The sequence below is a fragment of the Chanodichthys erythropterus genome, chromosome 4 (genome assembly GCF_024489055.1).
Source record: "Chanodichthys erythropterus isolate Z2021 chromosome 4, ASM2448905v1, whole genome shotgun sequence".
In the NCBI taxonomy this organism is placed as follows: Eukaryota; Metazoa; Chordata; class Actinopteri; order Cypriniformes; family Xenocyprididae; genus Chanodichthys; species Chanodichthys erythropterus.
Window position 1 is genome coordinate 28,382,446 of NC_090224.1, and position 14,448 is coordinate 28,396,893.

The following is a 14,448-nucleotide window of genomic DNA, read 5'->3' on the forward strand; positions in this document are numbered from 1 at the left end:
GCACAGTCGTGCTTTATGTTTGACTGAACAATTGTGTTTATTTGTTGTTCAATAAATATTATTTTATATAAATATGTCCATTAGTGCGTGATATGGATTGAATGAAAGTTACATTAATACGCCATTAGATGGCGGCAACTACAGGTGAATGAGTCAGTGAGGCACAAGAGACTTTTAAATTGAAAGGAACTTTTGCAAAGAAAATTGTTTTAGCGCTGTGGTCAAATGGACAAATGGCAAATACAAGATTGCTTTCCTCAGCGGACATTCAAACTGATTTTTATAATTGATATAATAGTATGGACGTCGACTTGAAGAATGAATGTTATGCAATATATCAGACAGGTAATAGCCTACTCTCAGGCGATCTCTCTCTCTCTCTCTCTAATACTGCTGGTTCTTATCCAAAACGAAGTGCGAGGAGCATATCCTTTAATAGAGACGTCTCACCTCATGAATATTATAACAATGAATGCACTGTAAAGCCCTCACGCTACTCATATACGTCAATGCAGGGGGAGAGAGCGATAGAGAGAGGTGCATAAAGCTGCACGATTAACCTTTAAAAGATTGCGTTCTCGACTTCATATGGTCATGTGATCTAATTCCTAAATGACAAGATTCACCTGTGTATATTAAACCTTTAACAAAAATTAAATTGCAAAACATTCAAATGTGTTCACGTTGAATCTTTTCTCCCACCCCTATTGTATAGTATGACCAACACAATATTAGTTAGATTAAACATAGATTAAACAAACTGTTTTTTCCTATAGGCTAGGCCTATAGGCTAGGCCTATAGCTATGCGTAGTGTGCCAAGCTGATACTCCCTCTGCAGACTGCTTTATAAAGGTCTGCACAGGGTTTAAACTGTGGCCCAAACCCAGCCCGTACCAGAGATCGTTTCACCTGACCCGATACAAACCTGAACGGTACTGTTAATAGTTTAACCCAAACCCAACCCGAAATCCATCGCTATAGAGATGTACCATTCATGCTATCACAATGCAAGACAGCTGTGTAAGACCTACACTGCACGTAACTGCTGAGCTATTTATTGGTTGAATGACAAGATCGTATCGAACAACTTTTAAGTAGACAGAAATATTAGGCTAAGTAGTAGAAAAGACACAGGCCATTTGACTTGCTATCACGCCTTATTTAATCCTACACTCAGTCATGTATCATATCGTACAATGTTTTAAACATTTAAATACACATCAAATAAAACAATACAAAATGTGTATGATGTAGTGTGATAGTAGCCTCTTGACAAAGCTGATTTCTGAGAGACAAAAGAGAAACATGGCTATTTGATTTACGAACGCTTGGCTCATTTCATTCATAGAGTTTACACTTATTCATCTATGATATTGTGGTGCCCACAAGTTGAACATATAGAGACATTCACCCAGAGACTGCCCCTTTAAGGGAGCGGGTTGCGGGATATAGTTTTCCGGGTTAACGTTGTGGGTTTATTTGTTTACATCTCTCGCTCTACCGCTGTACCACTGTACCGCTGTTGTGTTGTATTGAAGTGGAGAGTAAAACTGACTCGACGTACATCTGTCTCCTGTCTCCTCACTTATTACACTCCACATTTGGTGACCTAGACGTGAGTTGGATAAGGCTGAAATATGTCACACAACGGCTGTGGTGAAAATGATGCGGTCGCGGCGCCCGCCGCCGCTAGCGGTGCGGCTAATCTCGGCGCGATCTACGCTGCCACCATCAAGTTGCCGGACTTTTGGCAGCACAATCCACGGCCGTGGTTTCAACATATCGAGGCCCAGTTCCAGCTGAGAGGGATAACGCAGGATGTTACAAAGTATTTTCATGTAGTAGCGGCTTTGGATGCCTCGACGACAGCCAGAGCTATGGCGCTATTAGAGGCTCCTCCGGCGGACGGCAAATACGACGCACTTAAAACATTCCTGTTAAGCCTCTTTGAACTGTCGGAGCTAGAGAAGGCAGAACGCCTGCTATCCCTGAATGGCCTTGGCGATAACAAGCCATCTGAATTAATGGAGAAGATGCTGGCTGTGTTGGGCACGGCGGATCCATCATTCCTTTTCGCCCACATATTCCTGCGGCAGCTTCCAGCACCTGTGCGCACCGCACTGGCCAGTTCCCCCCTCCCTTTCTCCAGAGACTACCGGGCATTGGCTGTGGAGGCAGACAGGATTTTCCTCGCTAACCGGCAGCAGTTTGTCCATGCGCTGTTGCCCCCTCAGCACACGTCTGCCCCATTCACACCGCCAGTGGATGACCAGGGTACTGCAGCTGCTGTGACAGCCCGCCGACAGCGTGAGGACGGGTGGTGTTATTACCATTCCAGGTTTGGGGCCAAAGCCAAGCAGTGTCGCCAGCCTTGCAGTTTTGGAGCACAGGGAAAAGCCAGGGCCGGCGCTCATTAGCAGCTATGGGCGCTGGCCGGGACTGCAAGCTGTTATTCATCACTGACGCTTTTTCTGGCCGGCGGCTGCTGGTCGATTCTGGGGCTCAGCGCAGCATCCTGCCAGCGAAGTCTGTGGACACCATGGCTGGCGGACATGGCCCCCCTATGGATGCCGCTAACGGCACACCCATTTGTACTTATGGCACGAGGTATGTGGAGGTGTGTTTCGGCGGGCGGCGTTTTGGCTGGGATTTCGTCATGGCTGCTGTGTCTACATCTCTCCTGGGGGCGGATTTTCTCTGCGCTTACAGATTGTTAGTGGATGTTACGAACTGCCGCCTGATAGACGCCCTTTCTTTTGCTTCGTACCCCTGTGCACTGGGAGGGGCGGGGGCGCTTTGTCTGTCGAATACGCTTGCCACAGGAGACCTGTATCAACGCCTACTGGCTGAGTTCCCTGACATCGCCACGCCCACATTCTCATCAGCGGTGGCTAAGCATGGCGTGGAACACTACATCACCACAGTGGGCCCCCCAGTCTATGCACGGGCCCGGCGCCTCGACTCTGCTAAGCTTGCGATCGCTAGGGAGGAGTTCGCCACTATGGAGCACCTCGGCATCGTGCGACGCTCCAACAGCCCGTGGGCTTCCCCCCTGCATATGGTGACCAAAGCTGATGGCAGTTGGCGTCCCTGTGGTGATTTCCGTCGTCTAAACAATGCTACCACCCCCGATCGGTACCCTGTACCGCACATACAGGACTTTTCCGCTCACCTAGCCGGTGCCACCATCTTTTCGAAAGTGGACCTGGTTCGCGGTTACCACCAGGTGCCGGTCCACCCGCAGGATGTCCCCAAGACAGCAGTCATCACACCCTTTGGCCTTTTCGAATTCCTACGGATGCCCTTCGGCCTCAAGGGGGCAGCGCAGACATTTCAGCGCCTTATGGACTCTGTCTTGCGGGACATGCCTTTCCTGTTCGTTTATCTGGACGACATTCTTGTGGCCAGCGCGTCCGCAGACGACCACCTGACACACCTCCGGCAGTTGTTCGGCCGACTCAGTGAGCATGGTCTCATCGTCAACCCGGCCAAGTGTGAGTTTGGCCGGTCATCTATCACCTTCCTGGGCCACCACGTCACCCCGCAGGGAGCCGTCCCCCTCCCTTCCAAGGTGGACGCCATAGTCAGTTTTCCATATCCACGCACTGTGCAGTCCCTACAGGAGTTTCTGGGCATGGTGAACTTTTACAACCGTTTCCTCCCCCATGCGGCCCAACTCATGCGTCCCTTGTACAATGCTTTGCGGGGTGGGAAACCGGCAGATGTGTTGGATTGGTCCCCGGAGATGACCGATGCCTTTGATGCTGCCAAAACCGCGCTAGCCAATGCTGCTCTGCTGGCGCATCCGTCTCCGACCGCCCCAGTTGCTCTTACCCCGGATGCCTCTGATTATGCCGTGGGCGCTGTGTGTGAACAGTGGGTGGGCGGAGCCTGGCAGCCGCTGGCCTTTTTCAGCAGAAAGCTCCGTGACAACGAGAGGAGATATAGCACCTTCGACAGAGAGCTCCTTGGTCTTTTCCTCGCTACCCGCCATTTTCGTTTTCTGTTGGAGGGCCGGCAGTTCACGGCTTTTGTTGACCACAAGCCACTGACGTTCGCCATGGCCAAGTCTTCTGAGCCATGGTCTGGTCGACAGCAGCGTCAGCTCTCTGCCATCTCTGAGTACACCACTGACATTCAGCACGTGGCTGGAAAAGACAATTTCGTCGCCGACTGCCTCTCCCGGGCGGTCACGGGGTCTGTCCACTTGGGACTCGACTACGCAGCACTAGCCAAGGATCAGGCCGTGGACGCTGAGGTACAAGCCTACAGAACGGCCCCCACTGCGCTGCTCATGGAGGATGTGACGTTTGACACGGCCAACGCTACACTCCTCTGTGACGTCTCCACGGGCCAACCACGCCCCATGGTACCTGCTGGCTGGAGGCAAAAGGTTTTTGACACCATCCATAGCCTTTCCCACCCCGGGGTGAAGGCCTCCACCAAGCTGGTGGGAGCCAAGTTTGTCTGGCCAGGCCTGCGGAGGGATGTTAAGGCCTGGGCTGCTGCCTGTGTGGCGTGTCAGCGTGCAAAGGTGACTCGTCATACCAAAGCTCCTTTAGCGCCCTTCAAAGTGCCAGAGAGGCGTTTTGATCATGTGAATGTGGACTTGGTGGGCCCATTTCCCCCCTCCCGTGGTTATACTTACCTCCTCACCATGGTGGACAGGACCACTAGGTGGCCAGAGGTGGTTCCCCTGTCTTCCATTACATCAGTGGAAGTAGCCCGGGCATTCATTATGGCTTGGGTGGCCCGTTTCGGCACACCATCGGACCTCTCTTCGGACCGGGGTCCGCAGTTCACGTCAGAGCTTTGGACAGCAGTCGCCGAGGTCCTTGGGGTGAAGGTCCACCGTACCACAGCCTACAACCCACAGAGCAATGGGCTTTGTGAGCGGTTTCATCGGGACATGAAAGCTGCGCTCAGGGCCAGCCTCACGGACAACAATTGGGCTGACCGCCTCCCATGGGTTATGCTTGGCCTTCGCTCCGCCCCCAAGGAAGATCTGCAAGCCTCATCAGCCGAGCTGGTTTACGGCCAGCCTCTGCGCGTTCCGGGGGAGTTTCTTCCAGACGCCACGGCCCCGTGGTCGGTTGCTTCCCATCGTGCTGTGTCTCGGGGGATTGCAGACGCTTTTGTTCCCATTCCAACGTCTCACCATGGCCTTCTTCAGTCCTACGTGCCCAAGGATTTACCTTCAGCCAAGTATGTTTTCATACGCCATGACGGCCATCGTACCCCACTGCAGCCCCCCTATGATGGGCCCTTCCGTGTCCTGGCCGGAGGGTCTAAGAACTTTGTTGTGGATATGGGGGGCAGGCCTGAGCGGGTGGCTATAGACCGTCTCAAACCTGCTCACGTGGATATTGGTGAACCGCCTCAGCTGGCCCAGCCCCCACGGAGAGGGCGCCCTCCTGCAGCAGCCTCGGCCCCTGCCCTTGTCCCTGACACTGTCCCTGCTCCGCCTTTTGCCACTTGCCCCTCTCCTGTTAAGCGCAGCCGGTATGGCCGCCTCATCCGCCCCCCTATACGTTGACTCTTAGGGACTGTTTTGAATTGGGCTGTTCGGTTTTGCACTAGTGAATAGTGTTCCTGTTCGGTTTGGGGACTGTTATTATGGGTGAATTCTGGGGGGGCCTGTGTGGTGCCCACAAGTTGAACATATAGAGACATTCACCCAGAGACTGCCCCTTTAAGGGAGCGGGTTGCGGGATATAGTTTTCCGGGTTAACGTTGTGGGTTTATTTGTTTACATCTCTCGCTCTACCGCTGTACCACTGTACCGCTGTTGTGTTGTATTGAAGTGGAGAGTAAAACTGACTCGACGTACATCTGTCTCCTGTCTCCTCACTTATTACACTCCACAATATCATACAATGTTTAAAACATTTAAATATACATGTCAATTTATGTAGTATTTTCCAGTAGACCTACTCTTGACAAGGTTCTGATTTCTGAGACATAGTCGGCGAATTCTTCGGGGCCCGTTGGACTCGGGTTGCAGACCTCTACTGCTTTAGGGACCATTCATATATTGCGTCTTTTGCCTGTGCAAATTTGTTATTTCAAATGCACATCAAGTGCGCATTTAATAGAAGTGACGCGGTTGCGACGCACATTCGACACTATGTCCACTATGTCCAACTAAACTGTGCATCCAGTTAGTGAGGTCTGAACGCGCTCTGACAACGGAAGTGATCTCTCGCACTCATTGAAGCAAAGCGCGAGACATCACTTCCGTCATCAGAACGCGTTTTCTGACCTCACTAACCGGATGCAGTGTTTTAGAGGTAAAAAATTATATAAATAATGTTCGGTTTCTCGCACAAACCAATTGTTTCGTGTCTTAGGACATCAATGTGTTGTCACGAGCCACAAGGTTTAATTTGGATTTGTCTGTGCATGTTTTTTTTTTACTCTTATAGACGAAGTTCCCATTGACATGCATTATACGACTGACAGACCGCAACGGTTGGAGTTAAAAATCATCATATGTGTTCTACTGAAGAAACAAAGTCACCTACATCTTGGATGCCCTGGGGGTAAGCAGATAAACATCAAATTTTCATTTTTGGCTATCCTTTTAACAGTTGATAAAATATATATAAAAAAAAAAAAAAAAACATTAATTGTACATTGATTTCCCTTAATAAAAAGTTAATTGAGAAAGGCGTTACCTTTTACTCAAAAAATTGAGTAAAAGGTGCGAGTGTGGATTAGTATTCTGGAACCCTGGTATTAAAGAGAAAAAATGTTGGCCCTCGTCACTATCGAAGTTTCCCATCCCTGCTGTACAGGGCGGGTTTTTAGTTCTCATCTCCATAAATATATCTAGTAGTAAAGCTAATGCAAGGGCTAGAAATCAAATAATCCTTTGCTGATTATGAAAAAAAGGGTTTAGAGAGACCGAATCCTTGATCAAACCATTTCAAATATAAGAAAATAAGTGATGCTGCAATGTGTATTATGAGAAAATTAAAGTATTTTTTGACCTTGAATGTTAGACCCTATTAGGAACCTTTAACATAGCAAAAAATGGGCAGGTTTAAACCTTTAAGACCTGAAGGCTTTTTTTTTTTTTCCTCCTGAGCGACATACACAAAAGTAAAGACTCATAACTCCAAAACTGTAGCAAGGAGAGTCAAAAGGTAGTTATCATTTGATAGAACACTTTTTAAATTTTCAGAAAATATAAAATTACATTAGGACATTTTCATGCTGAGAAACTGCTGATAAAAGACAAAAAATATATATATAATTTTTTTTTTGTTTGTTTTTAATTGTTCTTTTTTTGTTTTATTTGATATAGAATAACTCAGGAAGGCAATAAGTAATTCTTTTTTGGTTATGCTCTCCTACATATGAGCTGCATCTGGTTCAAATTTTGTGGTGATAGCATAAAGTACAGTTGAGTAAATTGTTATTCATTTTTTCACAGCCAGATGGTGCCTACGGGCAGTAAACTCCGGTTTAGAGGCACTTCTCAGCACTCATTAAGAGTTTTTCACAAGGGTTAGATGCAGATTCTAAGCTTTAAGATGATACCTATTTTGTGTTACTCCATGTTGGAAAACGAACATGGATGGGTCCAGGAACATTGGATACACACTTGCATCCCAGAAAGATGAGACACATGTTTTTAGCAAAGTATGTTAAATAATTCCGTGAGTAATATCTTGTGATCAACGCAATATATTATGTATATATGATTTTGGGTTCATTTTAATTGTGAGAATCTGCTTTAAATAATCATGTGCCATTTTCTATGATCTGTGCATTTTTCCTGAAGTTACAAGCATGTGAAATCTACATATTTGTATTCAGTTTGTGGCTGTGCTGTTTTTGTTGTAAACGTATATTACTCCGACTCAGAGGGTGAAAACAATGCAACAGAAGAATGTTGGAGGCTTGATCTGAACATGTAAAGTCTCTGGTTTTGCATGCAAAAAGAATTTTTGTGCTACCTATATGGGTTCAGTTTTTATTGTCTCTTAAAGAGAGACACACAAATGGAAGCACCGGCGCTCCATCCGGTTTTAAAGGGTTAATTAAGTGTTTTATTGCATAATTTGATATACAGCTATCAGAATATCAAAATATTGCTAACAGCAGATGATCCTGATTAAAACGAGCACAAACACAATGCAACAGTAATCCTGAAATAAGATGCATATGTATTGCACATTTACTAGGGCCCAACGAAATCTGTTTTAATTTTTACCAAATTCTGCTTTATTTTTCAGATTTCCATTTTTTTCTACCTAATTGAAGAACAAGATCGTCTCACCCACACAATGCTGATGAACTTGCTCTATGCTTCCACCACTATCAAGTGATAAACAACGCAAGTGGCTTGATGTAGTCAAATTTGACTCATACCATATTGGAACATTAAAGGTTCTGTGGTGAAGCTAGCAAAAAAAATAGTCACGACTATGTAAACCACGCTGCAAAAAATTGCCAAGAATTTACAGTATTAAAGAGACAATAAATTACTGTAATCAGAAATTTACTGTGTAATCAATGCATGCTTGGCCATTTTCTCACAATTTACTGTGAACCAAAAGATCTGATTAGATTTCATGAAAACCTTTAACCCTCTGGAGTCTGAGGCTGATTTGGGGCCTGGAGAAGTTGACATGCCCTGACATTTGTGCTTTTTTCAGTTGTTCATAAACATATTCATGGAAAAAGTGTCATTACACTGTATTCAGCACAAACTAGGCTACAATAATATGTGAGGAACATGTATGTACATGTTTGTGTCTTTGAAGGAATAACATTTATGCGTGGTTATTGTAAAAACAAAAAACTTAAGTCACTGAAATAAGGCCAAACAAAGTATAGTAAATCTGTGTTTACAATACTTTAGGGTATTGGAGGTTGTAGACCAGGGTTTTTGCTTCAAAATTATGTAAAAATTATGCTGCCTACTCCTTCATATAAAACAATATATTGATTTAGTTTTTGTAAGACACTTTTTGCCAAGAAACACAGTATGCATGGAGGCGTGAATCACCACTGAATAATGGGCCATTCTCACCTGATAAGACAAAAGAATTGCATAGTAATGAGCTGAAATAACTTGCATATTAATGAGGCATTTCAGTCAGGTAGGCTGTGAAAAAAACCGATGATGTCTCAAGCTCATCATGATATAAAATATATTGTAAAATATTATTACAATATAAGGTAATGGTTTTATATTATACTTTAAAATATAATGTATTTCTGTGATGCAAAGAGTCTAAATATAGGCTTTTAGTTTAAAAGAATGCACATTTGGAGAAATATTGGATTCTCATATGCTTATGTCAATTTTCTATACAGAGGAGTTATATTTATTCAATATTCATTGTCATTACTATGAGCACTGGTGTTTTCAATTCATACTTGAAGTCGGAGGGCGCTCTCTGCATTTTTAGTCCACAAATTCATCTAAAAGAAGAAGAGGCTATTCCATGAATGGAGTTTCCAATTCATACTGCAGCCGGAGGGCGCTAAAGAAACAAAAACTCATCTAAAATTCATATATAGAAGAAAAGAAAACAGGAACTAACTGCATGTCTTCTAGAGCTCGATGAGCTTTTCAAGACAATAAATACACGATTGAGACAATGAATGCATGTATTGCCTCTGAATTTGCGTCTGAATAGCGCTGGATCCGTGGCCGTGGCCGCATTAGTGGATAATGAGCGGAATCACGGACTTCTGACATGGCTCTCTTTTCATACAGATTACATGAACACAAAAGGTTTGTTTTCGATTTGACTTACATGATTTAAAACCTGACACCTTAACGTTTTTTTAGACATAAGTGTATTTTTTCTGTGATTAGTATTCACTAAGTTACAGTTCATTTTCTGAGAACTATCAGATTGGACTTCGTTCAGAGGGAGAGGAGAAATCACGCATCATGTTAGTTTTCTTTATTTTACAAAAAGCACAACATTGTGTTTTTACTCTGAGTGTACACAAATAAAAGAAGATATTCTATAGTTTCAATTGATATATTACTTATGTCTCTATGACAAAAAATGACGGAGTATTTTAAGTCTGTTTTGCTGCAATATGAAAAAAAACCCTGCAAAATGCGCCGGCGCGTTTTCAGACCTCAGAGAGTTAATAAGGTTGTACAGCCAACACATTAACACTATCCTACACAACAGTTAAAATGAACAAAATACCTTCTAAAGCCTTTTTTAATTTTGGCTTATGTAAATTTCTACAAATGGCATTTTTTAATAGGCTATTAAAATTAAGTTAGCATCAAGTTGTAGCATCATTAAGAACTAGCATGAACTAACAATGGACAAAAGGTTTTTTTTTTGCCCTCACTCTGACCCCCTGAAGGCCACTGTGTAATTTGCACCCTCACTAAGACACATTGGGGGAAGCATTTAAATAATCCTATGAATGCATATTTAAAAAAAAAAAAATGCAGAATCGAATCATTAATCGAACCACAACGAATTTTAATGTGAATCGCCTCGAATTGAATCGTTCTGAATTTGCAAAAATCGTTCTTGAATCGAAGACCTATTTATCGTGATTCAAATCGATTCGCCGTCTACTCAAAGGTTCACAGCCCTATTATGAACACATTTTCAAAAAAAAAAAAAAATCAGTAACTATTTGGGAAAACTAAATGATAGGCAAATAACTTAAGTTACAAATATTTGGTACACCTTTAGCATAAACTATAGTAATCCTTGCTTGAAGTATAATTCACAGCCAAATTTCTCTGATTTCATTTTGGTATGACTTATCTCACGATCAAACAAAACACTGTAGTATTTCAGAAGAACTTACGGGAAGAACCCCAGGCATTCTCTCTCCATTCTTCACCAAGCAACATCCCTTTACGTCCATCTTTTGCCAATTCATCCGATTCCCACAATTTTTTTGCAGGAAGTAGCTGAAAAAAGGGTCAATGTGGCAATCACTTTTTGCAAAGTATATGCATACAACAACAGGAAAAAAAAACTAACAAGTGGAGTTAACATACGTTAAAGGATTACAGGGAACTCAACACTTGTGATACTGGTCAAAAAGGATACAAAAGGACTATTAGACTCAGAATTATAACAATAAGGCATTTTAAAAACTCTGATTACATACCTCACCCATTCCACGAGACTCCAGAGCCAAGGCTTGAAAGTCATAATTCATCTCATCCACAGCACGCACCTAGACAAAGAAAATATTTCACAATTCTTCCAGACATTTTATTTACAACAGGATAGAGAGCTAGAATGAGCATAACGATACTCCCATAAGAGTGCAACTAAGAGTGAACCGTGATTTGCTACTTGCAATTCCAAGTCAGAAGTAGGTATTAAGTATTACTGGGATGGATTATTTTAAATGATTCTCAAAACTAAAGACAGACTTGGAAAGCCACAAAACTCCTATTTTGATTTTTCAGTCAAGAGACTGAAAAATCAAAGACTGTTTCATAGTACTAGAAGTGAAAAACACAGGTAGGAACAGAGCTATTAGTTAGAGTTAGGGGTTGCCAAGCATTTTAATTTGCTTTTCACTTGTTTCAATGAAACAGTATATCAAAGTATATCAATGGAAAGCTTTGTGGTCAATATGCTAATACATTATAAGGGTGGCCAGTGGTTCCTTGACTTTCATATTTATGTACACACAGCTCCTGTCTGCCTTGCTGCCTCTGCCTCGCTGCTGGTGTTTGCGTCTCCGTATAGCTTTGTTTTCTCTTACTTTTATTGAATCTCTTACTTTTATTCATTGTTGCTTATATTATTATTATTGCCTACCACATTAATCTGACGTCGCTAGCCTGTAATATTTGAATCTAAACCGCTGTTACAACGTGTTTGCATCTTGCTTGTTAACTTGTCATCAGTCTCGCGCTCTCCTTTTCAACGCATTCATCAAACAGCTGTGGTAACTCGGATCAGTCTACAGTGGTAACTCGGATTAGTCTACAAACACGGTGAGTCATGTCATCCTTTCCGACTGTTATCTCCTGTTCAGTTTGTCACATGTTCAGTGTAGCTCTCTCTGTCAGCGATGAGGGATTTACATGTCATAAATGTAGGGAAATAGTCAGGCTGACAGAGAGAATCTCAGAATTAGAGACACGCATGCAAACTTTAATCGAGGATAGTAAGAATGCAGGGGCTTCAGATAATGTTTTGGATGCGACTAGCTTAGTGAACTCAGTACATTGTTCGGTTCCGGCTGTAGAGCCCGCGCAGCAGGGCACTTGGGTAACGGTGAGGCGGCCTAACCGCGGAAAACACCACTCTTCCGTTCCATTAAGAACATCAAACAGGTTTTCCCCACTCAGTGACGCACCCACTGAGAATCCTGTTGAAAGTGCCCTAGTTATTGGCGATTCTATTACACGGAATGTGAAAAAAGAGACACCAGCCACCAGTCACATGTTTGCCGGGAGCCAGAGCACCTGACATCAAAGCAAATTTAAAAGTGCTGGCTAATGCTAATCGTAAATACTCTAAAATTATTATTCACGTCGGCACAAACGATGTTCGACTTCGCCAATCGGAGATCACTAAAATTAACATTAAAGAGGTGTGTGAACTCGCAAGTACAATGTCAGGAGAAGTAATTTGTTCTGGCCCTCTTCCTGTTCTTAGGAGTGATGAGATAGTTAGCAGATTATCATCACTCAATGGCTGGCTGTCTAAGTGGTGTCTGCAGAATAATATAGGTTACATAGACAATAGGAAAAGTTTTTGGGGCAGACCTGACCTGTTGAAAAGAGATGGTATTCATCCGTCCCGGCATGGTGCTGCTATTCTCTCTAGTAATATGGCACATACTCTCAGAATTAAAACATGACAAACTGGGGCCCAGGACAGGAAGCAGACACACTGGCTAAACCGACCGTCTGCTGGCTGCCTCACGTTACAGAAGTCAGATAATTCCCAACACACAGAAACTCTTGCACCTAGATATTATCACATAGAGAATGTGTCTGTACCCCAAATTAAAAACAAAAAACTTCCAAACCCATTAAATGGTAAAAATGTAATTGATGTTCAACAAATAAAAAAATAGAGATAATAATGATAAACAAATGATAAAGCTTGGGTTGTTAAATATTAGATCACTTTCTTCAAAAGCACTTATTGTAAACGATATTATCACAGACAATAATCTAGATGTGCTGTGTTTGACAGAAAGCTGGCTAAAACCAAACTATTACATTACTTTAAATGAGTCTAGTCCTCAAGGTTATGATTATCGACACAATCCTCGACAGAAAGGAAAAGGGGGAGGTGTTGCTGTAATTTATAGTAATATTTACAGTATCAGCCAGAAGTCTTTCAAATATAATTCCTTCGAAGTGATGGTGCTTTACGTAACATTATGTAAGTTGACATTTGTGTTGGCTACTGTATACAGGCCACCAGGACACCATACAGACTTTATCAAAGAGATTGCTGAATCAGAATTAGTACTAGCTGCAGATACACAACAGATAGACAGCACGTATCGGGACCCACTCACTGTCGTAATCATACTTTAGATCTAATATTGCCACATGGAATCGATATTGATGCCGTTGAAATTCTGCAGCAGAGTGACGACATCTCAGATCATTATCTAGTCTCGTGTATACTACATTTAGTCAAAGAGGCTAAACTGCCTCCCTGCCATAAATATGGTAGAACCATCACTTCTACCACTAAAGATTGCTTTATAAATAATCTTCCTGATCAGTTTCATTGCCTTAGCATACCAGACAGCTTAGAAGACCTCGATATTGCAACAGAAACTATTGCCTCTGTCTTTTCCAGCACATTAGACTCAGTTGCTCCTTTGCGTTTAAAAAAGATTAAGGAAATTAATCCAACACCATGGTACAATGAGCACACTCGGGCCCTAAAAACAGCAGTTAGAAAAATGGAGCGCAGCTGGAAGAAAACAAAACTAGAAGTATTTTGCATTTCGTGGAGAGAGAAAATTAGGGCTGCAACTAACGATTTCAATAATCGATTAATCTGACGATTATTTTTACGATTAATCGATGAATCGGGGGGTTGGGGGGCATTAATTTCCAACCTTTTATTCAAAAACAGAAATGATAGTGCAAATTCACAGAGCAAAAAATCCTCAGAACGTGCAAAAACAGGTTGCTCTTTTAACATCCCTGAGCTGTTAAAGTAATAAAAAACAAAAAACAAATGGACTAACACAAAAAAATACACATGTATGCTTTACATCTGCCAAAAATATAGTTTTTTTTTTTTTTTTTTAATAAAGTGCACAAACAGATGTATATTTTTGTTTAGCTTAAGATGACCAAGTGCTATTAAAAAAAAAAACTTTAAAATTAAATTTAAAAAGTAGGCTACAACAAACACAAATATATTTGTCAACAATAACCGATATGGGACAAAGCACAAAATAAATACATGACAACAGATCAGTGTTAATTTTGACAG

The 14,448-nt window shown here is 42.7% G+C and overlaps 1 protein-coding gene and 1 pseudogene across 14 annotated transcripts in view; one reads left to right on the forward strand and one right to left on the reverse strand.

Annotated features, from left to right (window-relative positions):
* The window catches only part of pum2 (pumilio RNA-binding family member 2), a 351,446-nt gene that overhangs the window by 310,938 nt on the left and 26,060 nt on the right, over positions 1-14,448 (reverse strand). For all 14 annotated transcript variants that reach the window (XR_010894994.1, XM_067384671.1, XM_067384670.1 and 11 more), the window contains exons 3-4: positions 11,123-11,191; positions 10,814-10,919 (exon numbers count right to left, since the gene is read on the reverse strand). Coding sequence is in view for 13 of the 14 variants with exons in the window: in XM_067384671.1 (XP_067240772.1) it covers positions 10,814-10,919; positions 11,123-11,191 (175 nt within the window). In the remaining variant the exon portion in view is untranslated. The remainder of the gene's footprint in view (positions 1-10,813; positions 10,920-11,122; positions 11,192-14,448) is intronic.
* On the forward strand, positions 12,118-13,124 carry LOC137018806 (uncharacterized; annotated as a pseudogene).